Here is a 26162-nt window from a genome sequence, read left to right as displayed (position 1 = left end):
GGGGATGTAGCACAGATGACTAAACCAACAAAAGAAATCAATGAAATTAAGATAAAGTGAAAAAAACTTACCAGTGTCTTTATATAAACACGCCAGGCGCCTCTGTGCTGCTTGAGGACGCCTGAGCGTGTTATATAGTGTGACTAATTAATGGGAAGTATGTGGGGGAAGGGAAAACAAGGGAAAGAGGAAAAATTCACAGCATGGGGAAGCAAATGCTGATGGATATGGGGAATAGGCTGCTGGTATATATTAGTCTAAATGAGAAACAAAGTATCTGGGTAGGAAACATAAAATTAAACTATGTGGGAGACCCTTAAACCCTTGTTACCTACAAAACCTCTAATTACATACAGACGAGCACCCAGTTTGCGCAACATCTTAGCCCCTAGCAAATTACGTGAAAGGAATTATAACAATCCAGTAGGACCTATTCCCCTTATACCTGGATCATATTCCTGTAACCATTCCCGTTGTTTAGCTTGCCCTTTTGTTACCAATACATCCACTTTCTCATCCTTCACTACCAAGATTCAATATACCATCAATAGTCACATCTCCTGCCAATCCAAATATATCATTTATCTCATAACATGTCCATGCCGTCTCCAATATGTTGGCAGGACAACACAAGTTGCCCGGAGCCGTATAGGCCAACATAAAAGGAACATTATTAATAAATTTCCTATGCACAGCGTGTCACGTCATTATCACAGAGCACATAACAGCAGCCCCGACACCTTTTCTATCACACTTATCGACTCCATCAGTTCTGCAGATTCTGCAGCCTTTGATTTTTTAAAAAAACGAGAAATGTACTGGATCCAGACCCTCAGGACCCTGGTACCTGAGGGTCTCAATGAAGTTTTAGAAAAAGTCTATTAATTCGTCTTATAATATTCCATATGCCATATTGTTCCGTTTTATTAGTCCTCTCTTTTAGTAGCCTATTTATCTAGTTTTATTGCATTTATTTGATGCTTTTATGACCGATTATAGCCTGCATAGTTTTGCATAATTTTTTTATGCATTATTTTTATAATCGGTCTAGGTATTTATATTTTAACATTATTTTTATTCAACGCTGTTTAGAGTTTTTACATCAGGTTTTTTCATTCAATGCTGTTTAGAATTCATATATCAGGTTCTTTTTATGTGTGTATTTTTCATGTGTGTATGTATATATTCATATATTTATATGCATTCCTTTGCATTTTCATTGGTTATGACACTTTATTAGCCCCAACCAAAATGGTCGTTTATACCACGATCTATTTTCCACTACCAATATGGCTACACCATCTCCTGTTTGTCTTTCCTCCAATTAGTCACACTATATAACACGCCCAGGCATCCTCAAGCAGCACAGAGGCGCCTGGTGTGTTTATACAAAGACACTGGTAAGATTATAGCTATTCCTTCTTAAAAGTTATTGATTCCCCCTTGTTTTAGTCATTTGTGCTGCATCCCCTTGTTTTTAAATATACCTTAGTTCACTAATTTATGTCTCCCACATAGTTTAATTTATGTTTCCTACCCAGATACTTTGTTTCTCATTTAGACTAATATATACCAGCAGCCTATTCCCCATATCCATCAGCATTTGCTTCCCCATGCTGTGAATTTTTCCTCTTTCCCTTGTTTTCCCTTCCCCCACATACTTCCCATTAATTAGTCACACTATATAACACGCTCAGGCGTCCTCAAGCAGCACAGAGGCGCCTGGCGTGTTTATATAAAGACACTGTAAGTTTTTTTCACTTTATCTTAATTTCATTGATTTCTTTTGTTGGTTTAGTCATCTGTGCTTACATCCCCTGGTTTTAAATATACCTTAGGTTACATTCTTTATTATGTTACTATTGTATGTCCCCTATTATGTCTCCCACCAAGATACTTGGTTCCCAATTTAGATAATATATACTAGTAGCCTATCCCCCATGTCCATCAGCACTTGTTTTCCCATGCTGTGAACTATTTCTCCTCCCCTTGTTTCCCCTCCCTCCCATATCCTTGGCCCAAGGGCATCACTTAGTATGCACACTTACCCATAATCTGAACAGCTGTATATAATAATATTTTATAAATTTGCCTGTCTCTGTATTTTTTAGTTGGTTTTTGCTCCCGCTCCATATTGCCTGATGAAGCAGGAAATGCCTGCGAAACGCGTTTTGCAATACAGTTTTGTGAATAAACTACTATTGAAAATTACCACTTTTGTTGGTGTCTGCTTGGAGGAGGTAAGTTTATTACTACCTCCTCTGAATTACCCATTGGGTTTTTAAGTGCTTTTAGCTATTTTTATCCTTTTGGCGCCTCTGTTTTGTTTTACTACCATATCGAGTCCACCCCGAGTGGAGGGGTATCATCCCCACTTTCTTCTTTTACAGAGAGCGACTTCTTATTCCTGAGTGGGGTCAGGATAATTTCCCCACTTGCCTATACAGTGGTTGCCTAGCGGTAACCCTGGTTTGTGAGTATTAACTTGTTTACTCTACCATTACTCCTTGTTAAAACATATTACACTATTGGGGCTCTTGGTGTTCCTTTTTGTCTCCTATCCTATTTGGAAGTTTCTGTGGTCTGCACTGGAATTAGCCAGAAATTCCAAATATTTCAGGCAAAAATTCCAAAAATGTGGACTTTTCAGGAAAAAGACTTTACTCCATGTGGTGCTCCGTGCTACACAGAGGAACAAGCCTAATCACTGCAGCAATGTGTTCGTTATTTTTTAAACGCAAACTTACGTGGCTTTTCCTTCTCGTAGAAAAATACAGGATAAAGAGAACTGCAGCGTTGCACCAAGCACTTTCTTGGACAGAGGTTTAAATTTCAGTTTGACATCGGTCTGCGTGGGCATTGGGCTTGCGTATTGTTTCATATTGATGTTGCTGGTTGCTAGAGCTTTTCTCCGACCAGAAGAAGATTCCTGGAAATAAATAAATAAATATTGCTTTTTTATCTTGAAAAGGCAATAAACTCTTCAGTGCTGTAAACGGTTCCGGTTTTCTTATAAAGAACTGCTAGAAAAGAGGTCAAAAAGCGAGGCCACACTGCTGAAAACAGACCCACCCCAGTGCCTGTACAAAAAAAAGGGACCTTTAAAAAATGTCATTAGTATTTTAATAAGTCCCATTGTTAATGACAATCACACAACGTTTAGAGGATAGAGACACTTTAAGAAAATATAAATGAACCCTAAATACAAAGGATTAATTACATCTTAGTTTGGTAGAAGAATAGGACCTGGTATCCAGAATGCTTTGGACCTGGGGTTTTCCGGATAATGGATCTTTCTGTAATTCGGATCTTCATACCTTAAGTCTACTAGAAAATCATATAAACATTAAATAAACCCAATAGGCTGGTTTTGCTTCCAATAAGGATTCATTATATCTTAGTTTGGTAGAAGAATAGGACCTGTTATCCAGAATGCTTGGGACCTGGGGTTTTCTGGATAACAGATCATTCTGTAATTTGGATCTCCATACCTTAAGTCTACTAGAAAGTCATATAAACATGAAATAAAGCCAATAGGCTGGTTTTGCTTTAAATAAGGTTAATTATATCTTAGTTGGGATCAAGTACAAGTTACTGTTCTATTATTACACAGGAAAAGGAAATCATTTTTTTTAAAAGATTTTGATTATTTATAAGATTTTATTATAATGGAGTTTATGAGAGACGGCCTTTCCATAATTCAGAACTTTCTGGATAACAGTTTCCGGTTAATGGATCCCATACCTGTACTAAAGTTTGGATCTTTACTGATGCTAATTTCTTTCCGTAATCAGAGCTGTCTGGGTAAACTGTAAAGCATTGAACAAAGTAGGTTATGTGTATGGGACCTATTGTCCCCCCGAGTTTAATTATTAAGAGCATTCTCCACCCTTCAGCACTAGGGGCCTCTGTCATAAGAAACAGCACATTTCTTTCCTTCTATTGTGTATATTTGATGCAATCGTTGGCCTGAGGAGCAATGAAGACCAATGTTATGAAGCTCAAGGTGGACATGGCAGAACAAAGCTCTAGTGGTTTGGCAGCCTCACCAAATGATCTTCAGATGTATCTTCATAGACAACCAGGGAAGCGCCACCAAGGGGAGCCATCCCGATTACCTGTCTGTGCATCTACACAAACACATACAATTTACTGAAGGTGTGTCAAAAGCAATAAAAAAATAATATATGACTTGGAATAAGGGTTCATTGGCACAACTAGTTTATTGCTGCACTTTATTGCTACACTATAACTGACATATCTGGTTTAATGATTGTGTTCCCACAAGCCAGAGAACTTGTCAAAATAGGGCAACTATTATTTATTTGCCATAGGATAGTCGATTATGGAGACTCCGCCATTATTAACACAGGGCTTATATGGGACATCACTGAGGTGTGAGAAATGACTGGCTACTATGTCCAAGCAAAGGAGACAAATACAATTCTAAGTGAACTAAAAATCACTTGGCAGAGACCTCACAGCCCAAAATATTGACTTTTTTTTTGATGATAATTCTTTTTTTCCCGTCAACTGAAGTTTTTATCTCCTTTTGACGTGAAGACTTCCCCGGCGTTCATTGTGCAACGATCCTGTTTGTGGACGACATTTTGAGCAGCTAATCTTGCGAATGTCATTACTCAGCATTTTATGTATAGTGGCAGTTTCAATAGAGTTTTCCTAAACATCACACATTCACAGAGACCTACCTGCCTGACAAGCTCAAATAATTCTACTCAGGGATTAACATTTCAGAGACTGAGCCATTAGATTATGTGGATGTGGATCTTGAATTTCATCATCTCCCTTTTGCACAAAAGCGTATTCTTCCCTTTTCACTCCATTCTCTTATGAAGGGTCAGGAAAGCTTAGCCCGGTGCTGCATTTATTTCATCTCTATATTAACCGGATACTTTGTGGCTGCATTTATATTATCTGCTTGCTCATGTTCCCACTGTACAGTTTTGGGTGGCAAGAAGAAATCATAGGCTGCCATCTAGAGGATGCCAGAGGTATTTCACTCTTTATTTTGTTTCCCAAACATTTAAGGGTTTATTGCTATAGGTAACTGCTCCTGTGCAATTAAGCACCTACAGTAGGTTAGTAAAAGTTTCTGCAGATGCAAAATTTGAACTTATAAAGGACAAAAGTCTCACCTAAAGTAGATAATAAAACTGCTGACTATCCATTGGCTCCAAAGTTTATATGGTATAATGTATGCGCTACCAGAAAAATGATGGGGTTTTCTGTAACAGGATAAAAAAAATCTGCTAAATTCAGTGTACAAAGAAACACTTATTTTGGGTGTCAGCAAGAAAGGATTATTACTATAAAGTCCTTATAAAAGCTAAAGGAGAAGTAGAGATAAAGTTACATGTAACTGTCTCAAGAACCTGAAGAGAAAAACAACTCTCTCTGGATAGATTTGAAAGGAGAGCCAACAATTTGAAAGGCATCAATTGAATAGTGTATGAGAGAATGACAAACACTGTTTTTAAAGGAACAGTTCAGTATAAAAATAAAAACTGGGTAAATAAATAGGCTGTGCAAAATAAAAAATGTATCTAATATAGTTAATTAGGCAAAAATGTAATGTATAAAGGCTGGAGTGAGTGGATGTGTAACATAATAGCCAGAACACTACTTCCTGCTTTTCAGCTCTCTAACTCTGAGTTAGTCAGTGACTATAAGGGGGGCCACATGGGACATAACTGTTCAGTGAGTTTGTAATTGATCCTCAGCATTCTGCTCAGATTCAAAAGCAACAGTTATGTCCCATGTGGCCCCCCTCAAGTCACTGATTGGTTACTGCCTGCTAACCAATCAGTGGAAAGCAAGAGAGCTGAAAAGCAGGAAGTAGTGTTCTGGCTATTATGTTACACATCCACTCACTCCAGCCTAACTAACTATATTAGATACATTGTTTATTTTGCACAGCCTATTTATTTACCCAGTTTTTATACTAAACAATTCTTTTAAGCCTCGTTACTTTAAGCATTCCACCACACCCTCTTACTGTATGCACGTCCTGCAGAATACGAGACAGATGTCAGGTATTTGGGGTGCCGATTGTAATGCCAGTTAGATATATAGGGGTAAAGTTGAGCAATGCTTTCAAACCTGTGTATTTCTGTTAAAATGCAATTTTCACCCCTGCCATTTAAATGTCACACAATACATCAAAAGTTGTCAGAGCACAGATAAAATAAACCTGTAGGTTTAATTATGCAGTGCAGTAAAGGTATGGGACCTGTTATGGACCTGTTATCCAGAATGCTTGGAACCTGGGGGTCCCCAGATAACAGATCTTTCCGTAATTTGGATCTTCATACCTTAAGTCTACTAGAAAATCATGTAAACATTAAATAAACCAAATAAGTCGGTTTTCTTCCAATAAGGATAAATTATATCCTGTGGGGGCAAGAGATCCGTGGTGCGATTATCACATCAGTTTGCCTCAATGTAATCTGATCTGATGTGATTTATATCAGTCTGATTATTATATCAAAGTCCTGTAGCCAGTCAATATGCTGCAACTTTGCCTGGAGGCTCTAAATCAGCAGCTTTATCAGCCTGTGTGTGACCAGCTCAACACTAACAACAATCTGAAGCACAAATCTAACCAAGAAGCTTTCCGTACTCTGCGGATACTTTGTTTTGTAAGAATGGGGTATATAAAGTTTATTCTTTCACAGGATCCCTCTTAAAGGGCATGTAAAGGCAAAAAATAAAATCCCATTTTTACTTTCTTTAATGAAAAAGAAACCTATCTCCAATATACTTTAATTAAAAAATATGTACCGTTTTTATAAGAAACCTGACTGTATGCAGTGAAATTCTCCCTTCATTTACTGCTGTGGATAGGAATTGTCAGACGGTCCCTAACTGCTCTGCAGGGAAACAATCATACTTATGAACAGCAGGGGGAGCCCCCGCCTTACTTCCCAGCCATGCAGAACTCAAGCAGCTTTGTTTATGATGATCCCTAAGCAGCCCAGACCACACTGAGCATGTGCACAGTCTTGGTCTTGCAAAGATGTATAACAAAGTTACAAGATGGTGACCCCCTGTGGCCAACTTTGAAAGCATAAATTATTTGTTTTATTAGGCTTGTGGTGCAGTAAGTTCATGTGTATGTTTAGTATACAAAATACAGCATTTCTAGCCTTATTCTATTTTAGACTTTACATGCTTTTTAAAGGAGAAGTATACTCCCCAACTAATGAAAACTCAACCTTAGCCCCCCTCCCTGATGCAGAGTAAGTAGAAGATGAAGATGTTAATAGTAGCAATGCGCAAAATTTTTCGCAAAGTTTCACCATCAAAATAACGACCATGTCGCGCAATATCTGACGTGTTTTATTTTTTTCAGAGTTTGAATTCAATTAAAATTTCCGGATCGGGACTATTCAATCGAGTTTTAGATGTTCATAAATAATATACCATTCACATTGTGAAAAATATCAAATTCATTCGAGTTTAAAAAAATTCACAGTATTCAAATATTTGACCTTTGATAAATAACCCCCAGTTATTATGCACCGTTAACTACAGCGCTGTGGACGATGTTGGCTGCTTTACAAATAAATGTCATAATAGAAACGACTATGCTTCACAATGCATTTTAGAAGATAGCCACCAGGTGACACTAAGGGGCAGATTTATCAAGGGTTGAATTTGAGTGTTTAAAAACCCTTGAATTCGACCCTTGAAGTAAAATCCTTCGAATTGAATATCGAATTTGAAAGATTTTAGAGCAAAGGGTTCAAACGATTTTGAGCGATCGATTGAATGATTTTTTTTCGATCATAAAAAGTGCCCAAAACCTATCTACAATGTCCCCATAGGCTAACATTGAATTCGGTAGCTTTTATTTGGCGAAGTATTGAGTTGAAGGATTTTTTTAAAGAGACAGTACTTCAATTATCGAATTATTGCGAAATTAGAATATTTTTGGATTCGAACTATTCACTCGAGCATAGTAAATCTGCCCCTAAATGTCATGAATGAAAAGCATTTAACCATACATTGTAGGACAGTTGCACAAAAACACCACAAAAACCAACTAACTGGGATATGGATGGTAACTAAAGCCCTTGAAGAAGGTGTTCCTATTACTGCACGCTATACCATTTGGCAGGTAAATCAGTTCTATAGAACATAATATACATTCATTCTGCTCCTCTCCTTTACCTTGAGCAAAGTCCCTACAAAATGTGGCACTTGAGATTGCTGGCAGTCAGTGTAGAAATCCCAGCAGTCTCTAATGATACCATCACTGCAGTCAACCAACACGAGCACTCACATCACAGACACTTGTCTACTGACCTGACACCTGTTTGTATTAACATTGGGCATTTTATCAAATAGTCAATGGGTGTCATCTGATTGGCCACAGCCTGAGCTCAACAAGTTACTTAAAACAATGAGCACTGGCCATGTCATGTCATTTCATGGAAGGTCAGTCACCCACCCAGCAAATGTTTAGGAATTCTGAATGTGCACCATCAGCTGTGCAGCTACTCAAACCCCACAATCTTTCTTCTATAGACTACAGAAGCCACTAACCATTCCTATTCAGATTTCTCTCCTAGAGCACTTCATAAAGACTCCTCTAGATGGTGCCTCTGGACCATTTATCATCACCAAAACATACACTAGATTACGATTTTCAGCTTTTATTTCTGGAGGTTCTCATTGTCAGAGCTAATAAAGAGGAGTAAGGAACTCTGTATCGTTTTTATTTTAGAAAAAACAATTCTGAAACTTCAGTTTCAATTGCAGCACAAACTAACTTGGGAACAGATTATCAGGGCCGGATTGGTATCGCGGGCGCCCATAGGCCACGCAGTCCTAGTGCCCACCGCCCGCACAAGCCAGAGTACTGGGTAGCTGTGAGTCCCCAGTGTTCCTCAGCAAACGGACAGGCCTCGCCACAAATCCGGGCCTGCAGATTATCTGTTCATAAAAGAAGCCATTTCCACCAACACAACTACCCTATCATTAATACGATCCCAACTGATTTTAATTTAACTAATTTTTCCCTTGTACCTGGGGTTTTCTGGATATCCGGATTTGAATCACTATACCTAAAGTCTACTAAAAAATAATTTCAACGTTAAACCTAATATGCTTGATTTGTGTCCGATAAGGATTAATTATATCTTAAGGTGGCCAGACACGGAGAGATCCGCACGTTTTACGATGTCACCAAACGAGCGGATCTGTCCCCGTTATGCCCACCTTGAGGTGATTGGATCACAATGATGGGTAAACGGGCGGTCGGATCGTGGGCCTACATCAACAAATGCGGTCCACGATCCAACGGGATTTTTAGTCCCGTCCGATCAACATCTGGCCGACTTTCTGCCAGATTTCAATCGGGGAAGCCCGTCGGAGGGACACATACATGGGCCAGTAAGCTGCCACCTTTAGTTGGGAACAAGTACAACATACTGTTTTATTATTACAGAGAAAAGGAAATCATTTTTAAAAATGTCAACAAGGAGAGATAGCCTTTGTGTAATTTCAAGGATCAAGGGTTCAAGGATAACGGATCCCATACCTGTACTAACATCATGGGGAAAGTTAAAGCACCTCTTTCCACCTGAAACCAATACCCTACGTCAGAGATCCCCAACCAGTTGCTCGCGAGCGACATGTTGCTCCCAAACCCCTTGGATGTTGCTCCCAGTGGCCTCAAAGCAGCTGCTTGTTTTTAAATTCCAGGCTTGGAATCACATAAAAACCAAGAGTACTGCCAAACTGAGTCTCCTGTAGGCTTCCAGTCCACATAAGGATTACCAAATAGCCAATCACAGCCCTTATTTGGCTCGCCAGGAAGTATTTGCATGCCTGTGTTGCTCCCCAACTCTTTTTATTTTTGAATGTGGCTCACGGGTAACAAAGGTTGGGGACCCCCGTCCTACATGAAATACTCGTGAAATACATGTGAAATGAGGTGCCTGAAACACTTGGGTGAGTTAAAACATAAAAACAATTGTGCAAAAATACAGTTTTATATCAATTTGAGCAAATATTGATGTTTAAATGTTAGTACATAGGCACACATATATAGATGGGAGGGATACTACAGATTCAGCTGGAATAAAACGTTGCCAAACTAAATCAGGAATCTGGTTGAAACAGGACAAACACAATATACTGTATATAATGCAACTTTGGGCATTAGTATCAATTATTCAGGCAGTGAAAACTGATAACTACTATAAGCCTAGGGTTTCACATTGTTTGTTCCCTTGTTGCCTTGTGTTGTTTAAAAGCCTTAAATAAACAGAACTGTATTGGAAGGTAAAGCACAAACAATATTTCCTGCACATTTATATTATATACAGTAAACATTGCTGGGATGCATCTATGAATGTGATAAGAAACAAACATTTAGGCCGTCTCCCATAGACTCCATTTTATCCAAATAATACAAATACTTAAAAATTATTTCCTTTTTCTGTGTAATAATAAAACAGTCGCTTGTACTTGATCCAAACTAAGATATAATTAATCCTTATTGGAAGCAGAACCATCCTATTGGCTTTATTTAATGTTTATATGATTTTTTTAAGATATAAAGATCCAAATTATGGAAAGATTCATTATCCGGAAAACTTCCAAGTACCGAGCATTCTGAATAACGCATCCCATACTTGTATACAATTCTATGAAAATGCCAATCCCTTTCAGGGTCTTTTGAAGAAGGGGTTTTCAGATAACAGATGGTGGGATATATTAACATTAAAACATGTATTTTACTTACACTTTCTATTACAAATGTCCATTCTTTGTCTTCAAATTCTTCCGCATGGGGATCCTTTGAAAAGAAATGAGATGTTACTGAGATGGTCTAAGTTCATGCACATTCCTTGCCGAAGTATTTAGAGCCACTCAATTCTTTCATTTTACTGAAAAACAAATTCCTACACTGAAATTTTGCTGTATGATATTTTTTATATTTTTTACAGTGTTTAAGGTTGTGAAAGTATTCAATTTTATCACTTATACATTTATCCCAAGCTCCAGATTTTTTGGAAGATTAAAACCATTTCTCTTGCAGCATTTAGCTGTGTTTTGTATCATCCTTAATGTGCTATAATCAACCCTGATCTCAATGTAATTTTGAATCTGTGGAGTTATTCGGACACTGCCATACATAAATTCTGAAGACTCCTCTTCTTCAAAAACTTTTCTCCACTGTCAGGCTAGTGGGAAGAACCAGGCCTACAGAATACAGCACCCAAGGATGGCCCAGACCCGAATTGCCACTTCCACATCACTTCTATTCGATGCCAGCAAGACTCTCCCAAATTCGATGCACCAGAGAGGAGCCTTGGGGGAATGGTGAGAAGGAGAAGTAGGATGTGGCCAGTGTCCCCTACAGTTGTGCCTTAGGCACGTGTCTCTTCAATATTCCCTTAGCTCCAACCATGGGAAGAATGGACAGATCAACAGATGACACTGTTGTTTCAAGGTCATTATATTAGCATTGTAAAAATTGCCAATATTTTGAAAATTAGGACAAAAAACCCTCAATGAATATGAATTGCAAATCAATTCTAACTTACCTTAAAGAGTGTCACAGTGATTTCAACATTTTCAGGAACTGGCCACACAACAACCCCACGATAAGGATTTTTTATGCCAGGCTGCCAGCTGTGAGCCTACAATTTAAGATAACCATAGATGTAAAATAATAGAAAGAAAAGGAAAAAAAACAGGCAATATGAAAGTCGGAAACAATAACACATCTTGAGCAATGCTAATTAATATCTTTCTATCAAAGGTATAGTCTCAAAAGCAAAATAGCAAGATTAACAAATAGCAAAATTAACAAATAGCAAAATTAACAAATAGCAAAATTAACAAATAGCAAAATTAACAAATAGCAAGATTGCAGGTATTGATGAAGACGATGTTAAAAGGATTATATTGCTTAACTGGACGGAATATACTCCGACCAAATCCACACAGGTTATTTCCCATTATTTATAAATTTTCTCGAAAAATTCCAGTGCGGGGAAAAAAATCGTCCTAATATTCAAATCCGATTTTCGCACGTAAACCATGAAATCTTTGAATTTTTGCACGAAACCTAGCGCAGGTCAGGATATCTTCGGGACTTTCCCACTGACATATATTGACTTGTATAGAACCTCAGCAGGTCTGAGATGCCTGATTTTCAGATTCAGACTTTACCCATCTACATGGTATAATAAATCCCAAATATTCGAGTTTATTATTTTTCAAAAAAATTCTGATTTTATAGTAAAAAAAGCTTGATTTTTTTTTTTGGCGTTTTTGGCATCCAGACTTTAATAAATAACCCCCTTAGTGTGTCTATGGGGGACATGAGTGAGACCTCTCAGACAGATGCATCTGGGTAGTATTTTAAACCTTTTCATTTTACGAACAACAACATTAACAGAGGACAAAGTCATTTTTTGAGGGGTTTTTTTAACTTAAGTTTTATTGAGACATCCAGGAGAAAACTCCGGGGAAAACATGATGTAAAATCAGGGAAATGCACCCAATGAAATCAACTATAAATTGGTGGGACCACAAAAAATGATGTAAAATGCAGGAAAATGTTAATTCGGGGTATGTAAAATTGAGGTTTCACTGTAAATCAAAAGAGCCTGGGCCTAGAGCAGAAGGTGGCGTGAACTCTACTGTAACATTTTCACAATAAAACATATCATTTCAACGCTCTTTATTAATGTTTATATTGTAAGGTTCATGATTGAAAAGCCAGGCAGCTGAATGGGCTGTTTGAGATTCATTGCAGCCGGCAATTTGTAGAACAAGGTGTACCTGCAAGTGCCAGTAAACATGCAGGGGTGACCTATAAGGGGACTCAACACTTAGGGGGAAATTTACTAAAGGGCGAAGTGTCTAACGCTGGTGAAAATTCACCATTGTGACGTCATTTTGGCACTTTGCCGATTTACTAACAGTAGCTGACGTAATTTCACCAAGGAGATCGACTCTGGCGCAACTTCGCACTCTAACGCCAGGCGAATTTTCGGTCTGGCAAAAGAGTGTTACTGTGCAAATTCACTAGGTTTTTGATTTTACTGACCGTTACCTCTATTGCCAGAGTCACGTTCGCCACCTCAGACCAGGCGAAGTGCAATAGAGTAGACAGGAGTTCCTCAAAAAAAAGTTGAACATTTTTCTAATTTACAAAAGATTGTAAATTATTTTTATGCGGTACCCTTTATATGGCACCTAAACTATAGTGTGGGCACATGTATAGGGCATTATAACAACTTTATATAATTTTATTAAGGTTCCCTGGGCTTGTGTAGTTTAATGTATTTGCTGCAGCATATACAGCCATTGTACTTTAACTGCACGCCGTATGCTAATTAGCCAACGCTAGCGTAACTTTGATCTGCTGAGCGTTCGGTACCCTGTGCGCAACTTCGGATCTCCGTGAATTAGCGTTGTCCAGGCGAATTTACGCCTGGCGAAGTGTTGCGATGTGTGCGAAGCCATCGCTGGCGAATTTTCGCCGGTTTATTTAAAATGTAAATGATTTCTAGTAGACGTAAGGTATGGTGATTCAAATTAATGGAAGAACACACAAGGGGATTAGTTGCCTGCAATAACTCTCCTCTTCTAGGTAACTTTTTGTCCTTATGCAGGAAACCCCAGGTCCTGAGCATTCTGGATAACAGGTTCCATACTTGTGTTTAAAGTTTTGGTGGAAAAAGTTGAGAGCCGCTGCTCTTAGGGGTTCAGCTACTGATAGCAAAACATTTCCATTATGTTAAGATGAGGGGTATCAAGGGCCATAAGCAAACATTCACCAAGAGGTTGCACCATCCTGCCAAGTAAATCTGCAAGTCTCTTATAAGAAATGATAATAGTGTTATTATTCTGCACAACACCACAACAGTACATACATCTGACCTTCCAGCATCAAATACAAACTAATAATTAACTTACCTCCATCTGTGAGTACTTAAATGTTCAGACTATAAAACTTTGCCCTGGTTAAGATACAGTTATCAGTAATATCGGTAATTGTAGTGCAAGACTAGTGTGTGTGATGGAACATATATTGCATTTTATTCTAACACACAAATAGCTTATACCTTTTCCTATTCCTATTGCTCTTTGCTCATATGGATCAATGGAGTCTTACAGCTTTTTCTGTTGGTGTCCAGAAATAGGCAGAATTAAGAAAATACTTAGTGAAGACTAATTGAAAGGTTAGAATTGTTAGTTTATTTCAGACTAAAATGTAATTCAAAGGTGAAATTCCCAGGAAAGAATAATCATTCACACAAGAAGCAAGGAGAACAGAATGCTCTGGTATTTGTGAGATATTACAAATGAAATATAAAGTGGGTCAGAATAGTGACAGGTCTTTTAGACAAGAAATGTGCTGTAAAAAAAGGAGCAGCAAAGTCAATTTAGAAAGGTATGAGAAGTGCCAAATCCAGGAAAAAAAAAACAGGACTTGCCTCAAAAAAAAAAAAAAAAAAGTAATTTCCAGGTCACCATAAAATCCAGGTATGTAATAAACAAACACAGTACTACATCCCCATTTGGTGCAGCAGTAATAGAATATATCAATACATACAGTATAAGCAATCTACTACACAGAAGGGACAATTCAATGGCTCCACATGAAGAAGTGTTTCAGAACAACCATTTTATCACATTTTTGGGGACAACCTCTTGTGTCATATAGATTATCCTGATCACCTTTTTTCCTGTTTAAAAGACTAATCCACCGTTTCACAGTAGGGGCTGATTAGCTCATCCACTTAAAGGAGAAGCCAACCCTAAAAGTTAAAAAAACCCTAACCCCCTACCCTACATAGACCCCCCCCTCCCCCCCCAGGCTAGCTGCTACCCCGGGCAAATGCCCCTAAGTCTTTACTTACCCCTTGGTGCAGATTCTGTCCAGCGGAGTTCACGGGTGCCATCTTCAGCCATCTTCAGGTCGTTTTCTGGTGCTCTGGCAATTTCCATGAGTTTCTGCGCATGCGCAGTTGTCGCGACACAGAAAATGGCTCCCATTGCGCATGCACCGATACGGCACTTACTTCCCGAAGATTACCGAAGAGAAAAAGTTGGCGCCCGTGAACTCCACTGGACAGAATCTGCACCAAGGGGTAAGTAAAGACTTAAGGTGGCCATAGACACACAGATCCTATTGTACGAATCGAGGATTCATATGATTTTCGGATCGTGTGTGGCGTGTGCCGACATCTTTCGTCCGGCGGAGATCAGTCGCTTGGTCAGGTTTGATTTTGACCCGACCGATCCCGCCGGAGCCCATGGCACATCGTAATCTGATCGTTCGGCCATACCAAACAATCAGATTACCCCCGATATAGCCATGCCTGTTAATGGCATATTGGGGAAAGATCCGCTCATTTGGCGATGTTGCCAAACAAGTGGATCTTTGCGTCAGGCATTTTTGGTTACATAAAACCAGATGTATTGCCAAACAAAACCCCCTTTAGACTGTAAGTCCACATACCACTATCAAATAATCACAGGCAGTATTTGACACCCCCAAGAACTTTTTTTCATGTTGTGTTGCTCCCAACTCCCCAACTTTTTATAATTGAATGTGACTCACTGGTATAAAAAGTTAGGGACCACTGGCTAAGAACAAGGTCAATCTGAGTAAGGTTCTAGTTTTGTTCTGTGAAACTAGGTCAGCCACTACAATGACTAGCACACAGTTCTAGGTAACAACAGCGGTTATTCCCATGTTTATTTGGACAAACGGGACTCAATGTTTATAAAGAGGTGGCCTAATGGGAACACAATGAGACAAAATGAAATAGGAAAGTAATATATACACACAAATACAACCTAGACACAATTACAAAGCTCTTCATCACAGGCAAACAAGATCTGATAAGAAATACATCCATCTTTTCTAACTTAGTTTTGCAGTTGTGACTACTATGGGGATTCAAGATGACACTGCTGAAACGGGAAGATCTTTGACACTTCTATAAGATCGAAAAGATACGAAACAAATTGGAAGAACATGAAACGGATGCAACTGCTGTGAACAGAAATCAAGGAGACAGTGATGGCCAAAACAAACAGAGACAGAATGAAGCTGAACAAACCAGAACATACAACTGTCATAACAAATGATCCTCATGGCACTCGTCATTAGTTGTGACTTGATTGTTATATTATTTTAAGATGGTCTTGAAGAAGATGATGAACAGCCACTGCCAGTGCACCACTAATAAATGTTCATTTGAATTCTTCACTGGGCACCATCCCAATGTCAATGTCTAGAGAATTAATAATAATGACAAGAATTCATTATAATTATGAATTATAATTAAAGGCTGAGGTGCAACAACCAGATTCATTTCGGTGCTGCAAACCCTCCATCTTTTTTTGCCCAGTGGGATGCAAATGAACATATCCATTGGGAACAAGGAGCAGCAGCTACAAATCTCAGAGTGTTAAGACTTTACACAAACTATGGTTTCAAGCCAATCTATTGAGCTCACCTTTGACGATTTCCTTCGACTTCTCCTGGTCCACACAACTACTAATTTGTCAGGTTGCCTACAAATGCAAAAAAAAGCAAAATCATAATTCATTCATAATATATGCAATTATTTGAGAATTAAAGTAAGAAAATTCAGGGGCAGTTTTATTAACATAGTTACTGACGAATGAACTGGTGCAGATACCCAAAACAACCAACAAGTTCTTTCATTTTCTAACCTGCACTAGACCCTTAAGCTCCCCATAGACGCGACGATTCTTCTTGCCGAACGACCGTTTTTAGGGAAGTCCGACCAATCCTTCGAAATTATCGTGCGGTTAGTGGGATTCGAACGATCGTACATCTTACGATTTTTCGGCCGACATCTGTCAGGAAATTGATCGGCCAGGTCAAAAAATCTTTGTGGGTCCCAGTGCAATGTATGTATGTCTGCAGGGCCAAGCAGCTCCCCTTTGTTTTCCTGACAAATTGGTCTTTTTAGTTGATGGTCAATTCGTACGATCGTTCTGAGAAAATCGTGGTCTCACGATGAGGATCTGATCTTTTAAAAATCTCAACATCTATGGGCAGCTTAACCCTAAGGAAAACATAAGATTTTTATAAGATTTCCACTGGGGAGATTCCACTTTTGCCCCATTTCCACAAACTCCATTTCATCTAGATTTTACATAAAAGGGGATGTTCATCTTCCAACACTTTTTTCAGTTCAGTTGGTTTCAGATAGATCACCAGAAATAAAGAATTTATTTCCAATTACTTTCTATATTCTATGTGTGACAGTTTTTTCTAAAATTAAAGTGTAAAGTCAGATTTTTCCCTTTTAAGTAAACCTTTTTTCATAATTAAAATGACTCAAATGTGCTCAGAATAAAATACTTGTCTCCCTGCATGGAGTCTCGTGCATCGAGCTGATTTCGGGTAGTTCTTGGTCACGCATGACCCCCTTTTATTTCCTGAGCTCTTCTTCTCTCTTTGATTGTCAAGACGGTTATGAGACTGAATAGAATGAGAAAGGTATGTGATTCTCAGGACTGTTTGGAGTGTTTTCAAGCATTGGAATGCTGTGCAAGCTCCTTGCCAAGAGAGAAGAGACAAATGGATCAACAGTAGACTGACTCCTTTAAGATTAAATTGTGATTGTGAGTATCCTTCACAAATCAAGGCAATTCTGGGTGGCATAGTAAGTTTTTCAAGTATACAACGCAACGATCTTTCATACTAAGCATACTTTTAAACAACTTACCCGATCATTAAATAAAAAAGTTTTGATTTTTTTTTTTAAACATATTTGGGGAATAAATCATCCCACTTGTTTCTTTAATTCTAAACACTTAGGAGCTTATGTAATTAAAGGCAATACGTTTGCTCAGGAGCAGTAACCTATAGCAACCAATCAGCAGGTAGAACTTACTGGTCACATGTTTAAAAGCTAACTTTTTATTGGTTGCTATGGGCTAATTTAGTGCCTTTTATTACATATGGGCGGGGTGTATCTTTAATGTAACTAAACTTTGAATTTATCTGTATTCATTGTTATATTGGCCCCTTTTGGTTCTATCAGCAGAAAAGACAATGTGCTATACAGAGCTACTATGCAGCCAACTGTCCAATGGCTGCCCCCATGGCCACACAGCAGCTTGTTTCTACAAACTATAGTAGTACTTATCTGTTATCTACTGTGTATCCTGTGCTTGAATGGCTGCCCCCAAGGCTACACAGCAGCTTGTTTATATAAACTATAGTAGTACTTAACTGTTATCTACTGTGTATCCTGTGCTTGAATGGCTGCCCCCATGGCTACACAGCAGCTTGTTTATATAAACTATAGTAGTACTTATCTGTTATCTACTGTGTATCCTGTGCTTGAATGGCTGCCCCCATGGCTACACAGCAGCTTGTTTATATAAACTATAGTAGTACTTATCTGTTATCTACTGTGTATCTTGTGCTTGAATGGCTGCCCCCATGGCTACACAGCAGCTTGTTTATATAAACTATAGTAGTACTTATCTGTTATCTACTGTGTATCCTGTGCTTGAATGGCTGCCCCCATGGCTACACAGCAGCTTGTTTATATAAACTATAGTAGTACTTATCTTATCTACTGTGTATCCTGTGCTTGAATGGCTGCCCCCATGGCCACACAGCAGCTTGTTTCTATAAACTATAGTAGTACTTATCTGTTATCTACTGTGTATCCTGTGCTTGAATGGCTGCCCCCATGGCTACACAGCAGCTTGTTTATATAAACTATAGTAGTCATTCTGAAGCAAACACAGAACGTATATCAATGCAGGGCAGCAGTACAAACTTTTTTCATAAATAACATATAATTCGAATTGTGAATAAAATCAAATTTATTAGAGTTTAAAAAAATTCATGTTACTCAACCTTTGATAAATAACCCCCACGGTGCTTGAAAGTAAAGAGAATGAACCAGACATTTGGATGTGTAGTGATAGATAGGTCAAGTACAAGGTATTGTTTTATTATTACAGAGAAAAGGGCAAAACAAAAATAAAAATTGTAATTATTTGATTAAAATGAAGATGGCTTTCCCATTTATCAAAGATGTTAGTGATCGCCACAGTCCACTGGAGTGAAATACCACCACTCTCCATTCATTTCTATGGCATTTTAAAAGGCATATTTATCAAAGGGTGAAAGTGAAAGTTCACCATTCGATAAATATGTCTTTAAAAAGCCTATTGAAATGAATGGAGAGTGGTAGAATTTCACACTTGTGGACTGTGGTGATCACTAACTTCACTCTTTGATAAATATACCCCCTGGACTTCATAATAAGGTGAAAAAAGGTGAAATTAAATATGAGAAATTTCACCTTTTTCCCCATATCATGAGTCAGTCTCTCTCTCTCTATTTATATATAGATATATATTATTTATTTATTGCATCATTTTGATCAATTTGCCTATATATTTTAGATATTTATGAACCTATACTTTATATACAATAAATACAATTACTAAAATCTTTTAGTAAATGGATCTGTAATATTTGAGTAGGTTTGCCAGGCACTGTTGAAGCCCTGTAGGATTTGTGCTCAGTGAGATTCCATGTGCTTCACACAAGTGATGGGAAGTATTAGCAGTGAACCTGGAACTCAAGCAGGGATAACAGAATTGAATGTAGTAAAGCTGTAAGACATTACTGTGCAGACTTTCAGCCAAAGACGCTGGATATTTCCCAGGAATTTTATTCTTGGAAGAAATGCCAAATGCTTTTCCCAAGTGTAGTGAGGGGCGGTTCACAAAATTCCATGCAGAAGAAATGCTTAAACCCTCAAGCTTCATAATATGATCAAAACTGTGCTCCTTTCTACTCTGGATTATAAAAGTGCAGCCTTAATATTAGGAGTAAAACTAAAATATATTTCTATAGTGTCACATTATTATTATTTCAATTCAAAGAAATAGAATGTTTATTAATCGTCTTATTTTATTTCTTGTTGGTATCTTTCTCATTCAGGGCTAGGGGTAGGGTTAGCTACTTGTGATGGCAACATTAAAGGGATACTGTCATGGGGAAAAAAAAAATTTCAAAATGAATCAGTTAATAGTACTGTTCCAGCAGAATTCTGCACTGAAATCCATTTCTCAAAAGAGCAAATTGATTTTTTTATATTCAATTTTGAAATCTGACATGGGGCTAGACATATTGTCAATTTCCCAGCTGAGAACAATGGGAAGGTAACCAGATAGCAGCTCCCTAACACAAGATAACAACTGCCTGGTAGATCTAAGAACAACACTCAATAGTAAAATCCAGGTCCCACTGAGACACATTCAGTTACATTGATTAGAAACAGATGTAACTGACTTGTGCCTCCTAAAGTGCAGGCACAAGTCACATGACTGGGGGCTGCTGGGAAATTGACAAAATGTCTAGCCCCATGTCAGATTTCAAAATTGAATATAAAAAAATCTGTTTGCTCTTTTCAGAAATGGATTTCAGTGCAGAATTCTGCTGGAGCAGCACTATTAACTGATTCATTTTGAAAAAAAAAAAAATTTCCCATGACAGTATCCCTTTAAAGGAAAACTATACCCCCAAAATGAACACTTAAGCAACAGATAGTTCATATCATATTAAGTGGCATATTAAAGAATCTTACCAAACTGGAATATATATTTAAGTAAATCTTGCCCTTTTACATCTCTTGCCTTGAGCCACCATTTCGTGATGGTCTCTGTGCTGTCTCAGAGATCACCTGACCAGAAATACTGCAGCTCTAACTGTAACAGGAAGAGATCACCTGACCAGAAATACTGCAGCTCTAACTGTAACAGTAAGAGATCAGCTGACCAGAAATACTACAACTCTAACTGTAACAGGAAGAAGTGTGGAAGCAAAAGACACAACTCTGTCTGTTCATTGGCTCATGTGACCTAACATGTATGGTTTGTTGGTATGTTTGCGAGTACAGTGAATCCTATGATCCCAGGGGGCGGCTCTTTATTTTTTAAAATGGCAATTTTCTATTTATGATTACCCAATGGCACATACTACTAGAAAAGTATATTATTATGATAATGGTTTATTTACATGAAGCAGATTTTTACATATGAGCTGTTTTATGCAATATCTTTTTATAGAGACCTACATTGTTTGGGGGGTATAGTTTTCCTTTAACCACATGAGTCTCTAATGACAGTAATGAGGATAGCTGTGTGCATCCTTCGATACATTCTATAATACACAAGCGTTATGAGTAGCTTGTAAATTATATCCTTATAAACAGTGACTAGTGATGTCATCAGCTATAAACGGTGAGTTCTGATGTCATTTCTGTCACAGGACTCATAGTTCCATGACCTGTATAAAAGCACTCGGCCTTCGGCCTCGTACTTTTATATGGTCATGAAACTCCCTGGTAACTTATAATATCCTTATATTTTACAAGAGGGGCTACTTTATTCACTATATAATTTTGAGAACAATGAGCATGAGAGTTTTAATTGTCTTGACCTTTATTAAAAGAGTGTGTGCTCCCATTTGTGCAGCCACCTGCTCTTTGGGTGGGAGACTTTTAATGTACATTAGTGTCAGTATCACTTTAAGGCAGGCTCTCCCGGATCACAGGAGAGTTTATCATGGCCATGGAGGATGTTAGGTTTCCTCATTTTAACACTGTAGCAAAGTATTAAAATATGTAATATTATTGAATATATATATTGAAAATTGGACATTGCATTTAATTCTGCAAATTTCACAAACCAAGTGAAATGCATGAAACATAAATAGTGCAGTAAATACATTATAATTTCCTCCAATACCAGAGTTATGCATCTCATTGACCATTCAGGTACAGGTATGGCATATGTTATCCAGAAAGCTTGGGATCTGGGGTTTTCCAGATAACAGATCTTTCTGTAATTTGGTTCCTCATACCTTAAAGGAGAATTGAACCCCCCAGTCTGTGATAAGTCCCCACTGGCCCGCCGCTAATTGTTACCCTAGAATTGTGTCTCCTGTAGTATTACTGACTGCTAATGCAGAGTGAGCGCGGTGGAGCTCATGGGCGCCATTTTCCAGCATTTCGGTAATCTCCAGCGAATGCTTCGCCACACTTCTCAGTACTGGCTGTTGATGTCCATGGAATAAAGCCACGGTATGGAGAATTTAATTCTCAGACTTTATAAATGTCATTGCATACTGGCATCATTACAGTGATAAAGGTTCCCATGTTATATGTAAACAGACACGTACCCACACCCACACAGCCCAAAGAATGGCATAATTACTGCTCTTCTACTACTGATGCTACTATATCAGTCATTTGTAGAAGTTTGATAGAGACCGACTAGTAGTAAATTACTAATAATTTAATTGCATCTCTGTATATATCTGAATTTTAAAAAAAACCTTGAATTAGAAACACGTTTTTATTAAAATCATTCTTGTACACATTGCATTCAACAGAATAGATGTCCCTTGTTGCTTTGTGGTCAGACAGAAGCAAAACAGATTTATTAAATTTGTCCAAATTGAGACAATACGAAACTTCTGAAATTGCCTTGGAAGAGTCAGTATATCTAGAAATAACGGTATGGCAAACAAACTGAACATTGGACGTACAGCATTCTGGGAGCCTTAAGCTGCCCATAGATGTTGAGATTTTTAAAAGATCAGATCCTCATCGTGAGACCACGATTATCTCAGAACGATCGTACGAATTGTCCATCAACTAAAAAGACCAATTTGGCAGGAAAACAAAGGGGAGCTGCTTGGCCCTGCAGACATAGATACATTGCACTGGGACCCACAAAGATTTTTTGACCTGGCCCATCAATTTCCTGACGATGGAAACCCTTTATAAACCCTTTATAAACCTGTCCCTTACCAGTGATCCTTGCTTGATCATCGGACCTCCTGAGCCTGATCCAGCCCCTTACTTCCTGATACCCGTCTTCTGTGGATTTCCTGGTTTTGACCTTCTGCCTGTTACTCGACCCTGATTGACTGCTGCCTGCCACTGACCTTGCCTACCGTTCGGACATTGCTAGTCTTCCTCCAGCCCTGACCTTCTCAGCCTTTTACTGGAATTCGCTCTGTCTCTACCCAGGCCTGGATTTTTTTTTTCAGTTTGCACTCCTGTTTATTGTTTTCATTCTTATTATTAAACCTCCTTCACTTACTAATGGCTTCTGCTGTTAATCCTGCAGTAAATGTGTGTCACCTGGGTTATCCAGCATATAGGCTTCAAACTGCTGAACGTTCACCAGCATTTAAACCTGAAGAGGCCACTTTATATTATAAATGTCCAATGACCCTGAATAAAGACAAAAGAGATCCTCTAATTCCCTACACATGAGCCCACCCTAAACTAATGTGGCATGTCCCTCAAATGTCTAGGGAAAATAATAACACAAAAAAGTTTAATAGTTAGGATTTTTGCAGGCAATCCCGTTTAAAAAAAAAAAAAAAAAAAAAGGATAAGTTGCCATAATTTTTCAACTTTAATGCATTTCCGGCCGACAGGATATGATGTCACTGACATAGATGTTGAGATTTCATAACATGTACGATCCTTCGAATCCCACTAACCGCACGATAATTCTGAAGGATTGGTCGGACTTCACTAAAATCGGTCGTTCGGCAAGAAGAATCGTCGCGTCTATGAGGAGCTTAAGTTCGGTTCCAGCCAGGGCACTATCTGCTAGCAGTTCTCCTCATGGTTACTCTAGTTTTCTCCCACACTCCCAAAAACAAAACAGGCAGTTACTAGGTACCTAAAATAAACATAACTGTCAGTGACATCATATCCTGTCGGCCGGAAATGCATTAAAGTTGAAAAATTATGGCAACTTGTCTTTTTTTTTGAGGAGGATGAGGCTTCATCTTATCAGCAATCAGGATATGATGTCACTGACATAAGATTGAGGAGGATGTAGCTTCATCTTATCAGCATACAGGATATGATTTCACTGACATAAGATTGAGGAGGATGTAGCTTCATCTTATCAGCATACAGGATATGATGTCACTGACATAAGATTGAGGAGGATGTAGCTTCATCTTATCAGCATACAGGATATGATTTCACTGACATAAGATTGAGGAGGATGTAGTTTCATCTTATCAGCATACAGGATATGATGTCACTGACATAAGATTGAGGAGGATGTAGTTTCATCTTATCAGCATACAGGATATGATGTCACTGACATAAGATTGAGGAGGATGTAGCTTCATCTTGTCAGCATACAGGATATGATGTCACTGACAGAAGATTGAGGAGGATGTAGCTTCATTTTATCAGCATACAGGATATGATATCACTGACATAAGATTGAGGAAGATGTAGCTTCATCTTATCAGCATACAGGATATGATGTCACTGACATAAGATTGAGGAAGATGTAGCTTTGTTTTAGCAGTTCACCTGGTCTGAGGTGGTGAAGGAAACTCGGACGAAAGAGGTAACGTTCAGTAAAACTCACAATTTGCAGAGTTATGCCCGTTCGCTAGAGCAAAAAGTCGCCTGGCGATAGAGTGTGAACAAACACTAGCCACGGTCCCGTTCGCTAGCAAATTGTCGCCTACACCTTTTAGTAAATTGGCGATGTACCTGCGGGTGGGATTTCTGGTGAAATGTTGCTATCGTTACGTGTTTCGCCCCTTTAGTAAATCTGCGCCCACATCTCTGCGGGGGCTAATACTATGCACTCCTGCCGCACCTTCACTGGGCCACCCCTGCTTTTAATTCATCTTCACCCGTGGGAATGTAATTTAACCTTTTGCAGTCCCCAAGGAGACAATAATAAAAAGAAAAAAATAAATAAACAAGACGGTTAAGTAAAATAATAGTAGAGTAGTAGTCTTGGATTTTGTTTCCCATAATAGCAAAATACAGACCTTTATTGGTTAAATGACACTGTTGAATCATTTCAAATAAGCATAACAGATGCAAAGAGAAGAAAGGAATGTTATTTCAAATCAGATGAAATCCCTCTTGATACACAACTACTGTATAGGGCGGCATTACGAAACAGATCAGGACTTTTGCCTTGAACAGAATTTGCTCAACAAGAGCTGGATTACAGTGCGGTTGACAAAGGCAGTTGTTTCTGCATTCAATGTGTTTTTCTTTAAGGACTGGATATGACCGTTTTATTTAGTTTGCCAGCGTGCCACTGCTGGATTAAAGGAGAACTAAAGTCCAACTAAAGAAGTAGCTAGACATGTTGTACATGATGTTTTGTGCTTGTGTACCAGCCCAAGGCAACCACAGCCCTTTAGCAGTAAAGATCTGTGTCTCCAAAGATGCCCCAGTAGCTCCCCATCTTCTTTTCTGCTGGTTCACTGATTCACATGCTCTGTGCTGCTGTCACTTACTGAGCTTAGGGAGCCACTCACAATATACAGTACACATAGAATAGAAATGTCACAATATAAGGCTGATTAGTAATTAATACACATAATTACTACATGGCCGTTCACTATATAAAATATGGCATTTTTAGCCATATTAATTTTTAGGGTTTAGTTCTCCTTTAAATAAAAAAAACTGTGCATTACATATGAAGTTACAATTATATTTACAAATTAATTTTTTTTTTATTAATGTAAATTTAAAAAGTGCTTAGAATTTTTTTTAGATTTTTTTTAACAATATGCAAAAAAAATGTAAATTATTTGGGTGGGCATTACCTTTGACTGTGTGTAAGTCTGTAAGATTCACCGTTACAATTTGATACATTAGTTGCGCTGATGCTGCAGACAAATAGTGCAGAGTATAGATAAAGGTGGCCAAGGCCAAATGAAGCAAGTCCGGGGAGCGATTTGGCCGCTGAAACATAGGACCGAATCTGCCTGATCTAATCATTGGTGTTAGAGAGAGAAGGACCAAGTCAACAGTTTTTATTGGCCCTTGTATGGCAACTAGGGGTGCACAGGGGTATATTTATCAAAAAGAGAAGTTAGAGATCACCACAGTCCTCTAGAGTGAAATTCCGCCTCTCTCCATTCATTTCTATGGGATTTTTAAAGGCATATTTATCAAAGGGTGAAAGTGAATAAGCCTTTTAAATATCCCATAGAAATGAATGGAGAATTTCACTCTAGTGGACTGCGCTGATCTCTAACTTCACTCTTGGATAAATATACCCCACAGAAT

General features: G+C 38.3%; 1 protein-coding gene across 8 annotated transcripts in view; it reads right to left on the bottom strand.

Annotated features, from left to right (window-relative positions):
* Nucleotides 1–26162, bottom strand: part of LOC108717620 (EH domain-binding protein 1) — a 160779-nt gene that overhangs the window by 122994 nt on the left and 11623 nt on the right. For all 8 annotated transcript variants that reach the window (XM_041564169.1, XM_041564171.1, XM_018264831.2 and 5 more), the window contains exons 3-6: nucleotides 16521–16578; nucleotides 11580–11675; nucleotides 10775–10828; nucleotides 2748–2929 (exon numbers count right to left, since the gene is read on the bottom strand). In XM_041564169.1, coding sequence (XP_041420103.1) covers nucleotides 2748–2929; nucleotides 10775–10828; nucleotides 11580–11675; nucleotides 16521–16578 — 390 coding nt within the window. The remainder of the gene's footprint in view (nucleotides 1–2747; nucleotides 2930–10774; nucleotides 10829–11579; nucleotides 11676–16520; nucleotides 16579–26162) is intronic.

The sequence above is a fragment of the Xenopus laevis genome, chromosome 5S (genome assembly GCF_017654675.1).
Source record: "Xenopus laevis strain J_2021 chromosome 5S, Xenopus_laevis_v10.1, whole genome shotgun sequence".
Taxonomy (NCBI): Eukaryota; Metazoa; Chordata; class Amphibia; order Anura; family Pipidae; genus Xenopus; species Xenopus laevis.
The sequence above is the reverse complement of the archived record's forward strand: the minus strand, read 5'-3'. Positions and strand labels throughout refer to the sequence as shown.